The sequence below is a fragment of the Triticum urartu genome, chromosome 5, assembly GCF_003073215.2.
Source record: "Triticum urartu cultivar G1812 chromosome 5, Tu2.1, whole genome shotgun sequence".
NCBI lineage: Eukaryota > Viridiplantae > Streptophyta > Magnoliopsida > Poales > Poaceae > Triticum > Triticum urartu.
In genome coordinates, this window is record NC_053026.1 from 52,118,581 (window position 1) to 52,123,083 (window position 4,503).

Sequence of the window (4,503 nt, forward strand, 5' to 3'; positions counted from 1 at the left end):
GTATACCTGCCACTCACTAGGTTCATTTATCTTATTTTGTGGGTGGCAGAGTTCATGAAGCTTAATCCTATGAAGTTCGTCCCTGCCTTGGTCGACGGCGACGCAGTAATCGGCGACTCTTACGCAATAGCATTGGCAAGTCACTCTTTCCCAGGGTCTCCAAATCGTGTGTTCCTCCTACGCAGCACCATTCTCTTATCAGTTATCAACCACTTGCTTTGTTGTGACTTTTACAGTATTTGGAGGACAAGTACCCTCAGCGCCCTCTTTTGCCCCAAGACCTTAAAAAGAAGGCCCTGAATATCCAGGTAATTGATGATAACCTTTAACTCATCATGGTCAGCCAGAAGTATTTCATGCTTTAATCCCAGTAGTAGTAATTTGTATCTTCCATATGTGGAGTCAATCGTGTAGTAACTGTTATTTATTGTCTCTTTGATCTGTTTTCTCAATCGTTCTACAGTTTGCTTACAGGTTAGTTAGTATTCTATTTAATCTGACCCACCAAAAAATCCATCCTCAGATTCATGTTATCAAAGCATAGCAGAAAGTACACAATAAATAACAGCAAGAAAGTTTCTGAATCTACTTTATCTGACCCGCTCTGAGCAAAGGGAACATATATATAATCAGGTCCAACTATAATCTACAAAATACTTACTGTATACGTTCAGCTTTTTCTTCTGTCACGAATTCATAATACTAATGTGGATGTTCCTCTACTAACTTTTATCGCAGATAGCAAGCATTGTGTGTTCTGGTATTCAACCTCTTCACAATCTCACCTTGGTGGTAAGTACCGACTATGCATTACTAAGCATATGACGACCACTGTGTGTTCTATATCTAAAATCTGATTGCCAGTGCACCTGAGGCCCATAGAGGGACGGCTACCCATGTGTGCTGTGCAATACTAGTTGACTCTATATTTAGATAGCTTATGCTTATAAATTGCACAGATACTTAACTTGCTGTTGTGTTTTATTGCTCATTTGTCTACAGAGATTTATCGAGCAAAAAGTTGGAACAGGGGAGAGCATCCCGTGGGTCAAACAACAGATTGATAGAGGTTTCACAGGTTGTCTTCACAGACATGTCCCTTCTTTCTTGGTTATAACTGCTATATTTGCAGCATTACTTCCATCCAGAAAATTTGCTTTGGAAATACTGCTCACCAAGTAATTCAGTGATCTTGCATGTTTTGAGAAACTCACATTATTTCCTTTAGAACTTCTTATCCTGCATTTACACTTGGTGTTTCCCTGCCTCTGTCTGCTTTCTCATTATGCAACTATGTGCTCACTTTCACCCCCAACGGTTCAGCTGTTGAGAACATGATCAAAGGCTGTGCTGGGAAGTTTGCTATGGGAGATGAAGTCCAACTGGTTCGTATGCTACCCTACTATTTTCTATCTCTTTATTTTCTTCTGTTGAACACCAAAGAACATCATTATCTGGAATGAATTTTCTCTGCTGTAGATTCATCTATTGTTGTATTAATAGGTGTCCCTTGTCCCTTGAAAGTAACTGTAGTCTAGTTCCTCCCGGGAAATGAAATAGAATTCATATTTCAACAATCCTAGGGCAACAACTACCATTGCAAGTGTAAACTACCCCGAGTCGACTCAGCTAAGTAGCTAACTGCCGCATCCTATTTACATGCAGGCAGATGTATTCCTTGCACCCCAGATTTTTGCTGCGGTGACTCGTTATCAAATCGACATGGTACTGCACTTTCACTTACTATCAAGTCCACAACTATACTTGTCACTATCTTTGATGAACTAACGGAACATGATTGCGCTTGCCGCAGTCGAACTATCCCACCCTCGCGAGGCTCTACGATCAATATATGACACACCCTGCATTTGAAGCTGCGCTCCCTGACCGGCAGCCGGATGCCCCTTCCTCTGCCTAGACATAGGCCGGGGGTGAATCAGTAGTTCTCACTGCTTTGTCTGTACCTGTGTGTGTCCTGTCCCGTTACTTCAAACTCTGTAACAATAAGCACAGAACTTCCTGCACCAAGTGTAAAGTAACTACTGTAGTCTGTATCAAAACAGTGAAATAATTGTGATCACTAGCCTTTGGATATCTGGAATTCTGGACTTACGTGAAATAGCAACAAGATGAAACATCAGTGGCTTACATTTCAATTGTCACTTCTTAAGAAAGAACCTGCAGGACATTTCAGTTGGCCTTTTTGCAGCTTTGGCACCCGTTCTCTAGGCAGCGGGATAGGGAGCGGCTTGACAGCATGATGGCGGGGATGATTGCGGGTTGCGGCAGCACGCCGCCTTGCTTGGTCGCATAGCCACTGATCTGTCAGTTACTTGGCGGCCTTTTTTCTTTCTTTCTTTTTTTTACTTTTGAAGGCATGTTTATGTTGTTGCCCCAGCAGGATTAATACTATCTTTACTTTCTCTTAGACGTGGTGGCTTTTATCTATAAAGCGTGCGAAAGCCTGTTTGGAGAAGAAAAAACCCTCACCGGCGGAGCGTCAACTGCTGTCCTATCTTCAGTTATCAAAGACGGGCTTCAATGGCTACGAATCCTTCTCACCGCTTCACACACATTATTTTTCTTTTTTGAGTTTTTTAGGGGATTCGCCCACCTTATTTATCACTATTCATGCCACTTCTATTTTAACCTAAATGTCCTAAATTTAGGCTGGTCGGCCTCACCCGTCTGATTTGGGCGTTGGGAACCGTCTGATGCCCCTCATCTTCGTCAACGCACGCATACGAAGAAACCCCCCTACATCTCATTGTCCATTTCGCCCCGCCGGCCGCATGCGTTCTCCCCCTCTTGTGCCTTCGCTACTGTTCTCATCTCTGGTCGCTGCCTCTCACAAACCGTCCTCGCCGGCTGTCCAATTCGTCGGTCCAGCCCTCGCAAGGCCGTCCTCATCACCGCCTTCGCCCATGCAACAGCCACACCTTGCAGTTGCAGCTCCTGTGGCGACCGTTGTAGCTCTAGTGGCGATGACCGCAGCTCGCCAGCATGCTCACCGCCGCTCATCCCCGATGTTGCAGCTTGTCGGGCGCACCTGACGCTTGTAACATCTCGCTTGCCCCCGTTTCAGCAAAAATCGAGCACCAGGAGAGTTGGCCAGTGTTGCAACCGACGACAAAAAAAATCTACAACCGGTAACCAAAAAAGGTTCAACGGGTGATGAAAAAAGTTTCAATCCGTACACAACAGAAGCTATTGACGACAACGAAATTTTTTAACCAGTGATAAAAAAAGCTTCATTCGGTAATGAAAAAATATTCATCCTTCGATAAAAAAAGTTTCAACCATAAAGACGACAGCCGTGGACGGCAACGAAAAAGCTGCAACTGACAGTTACAAAAGCTACAACTGGCATTTAAAAAAAGCTTCGAACTTCATGAGCTGTGACCCATGACAACGATGATGACGTTTACTACAACCATAGTCGGTTTTGCTACAACAGGCGATGTAATTTGCTACAAGTGCGCCGACGAGCACGGCAAGGGTGATGGGGTGAGATGTTACGAATCACGGACAGCGAGTCCTATTGTGCAGGCAGCGATTGGTGCGGTATTGCAATGGCGGCCGTTGCGAGCTACAACCTCGGGAAGGGGGGGGGGCAGGATGTACTAAAAAATTTCCTGGTGTATACTCCCTTCGTTTCCTTTTAGTCTGCATATAAGGTTTGGTCAAAGTCAAGCTTTGTAAAGTTTGACCAATTTTATTTAAAAAATATCATCATTCACAATATGAAATAAATATTATCAGATGCACCATGAAATGTATTTTCGTACTATATAGTTTTAATATTATAGATGTTCATGTTTTTTCATATAAATTTGGTCAAACATCGTGTAATTTGACTTTGACCAAATTTTATACGTGGAGTAAAAAGAAATGGAGGGAGTACAAAAAATGTACATCGTATATCAAATATAAAGTAGAAATCAAAAACATATATTTTATAAGTCGATTATGTATGTAAAAAATGTTAAACATGTAAAACCTTGTTCCTGATGTTTACGAAAAATGTAGATTGTGTGTGAAAGAATGTACACCGTGTATTGAAAAATGTTGATATATGTACATGTATTCAAAAATATTAATTTGTATTTTAGTTTTTAACAAGTATTAGAAAATGTATTATATATACACCAGGAATGTAAAATGTGAATGAAAAAAAATGGAGACATACAACAATATTTTTTTTCAAAAAATGTTAGTCATTTATTTCAAAATTTTAAACACATTTTAAAATATATTTTTAATGTATAAGAAAAATGCTGAATGTGCACTGAAATAAGTTGATATGTTTTGAACAAAAAAGAAATCAATGAAAATTGAGAAAAAACAAAGAAAAAAAGAAACTTAATCAAAAACAAAGAAAACCAATGCAAAAATGAAAACTGAGAAATAAACAAAGATAAAAAAATTGATAACTAGAAACAAAGAAACAAAGAAATATGGAGAAAGGAAAGAAAAAAAACCAGTAACATCGAGAAAGAAACT

At 40.6% G+C, this 4,503-nt stretch overlaps 1 protein-coding gene across 1 annotated transcript; it reads left to right on the top strand.

Moving 5' to 3' along the window:
* Positions 1-49: 49 nt before the first annotated feature.
* LOC125507843 (glutathione S-transferase Z1-like) lies at positions 50-2,094 on the top strand (the record flags this gene model as incomplete). The annotated part of the gene is given in 7 exon segments (XM_048672365.1): positions 50-135; positions 237-308; positions 739-792; positions 1,003-1,078; positions 1,324-1,385; positions 1,666-1,725; positions 1,814-2,094. Coding segments are annotated over 7 exon segments (515 nt in total), but the record flags the coding sequence as incomplete, so codon positions are not given.
* Positions 2,095-4,503: the final 2,409 nt, after the last annotated feature.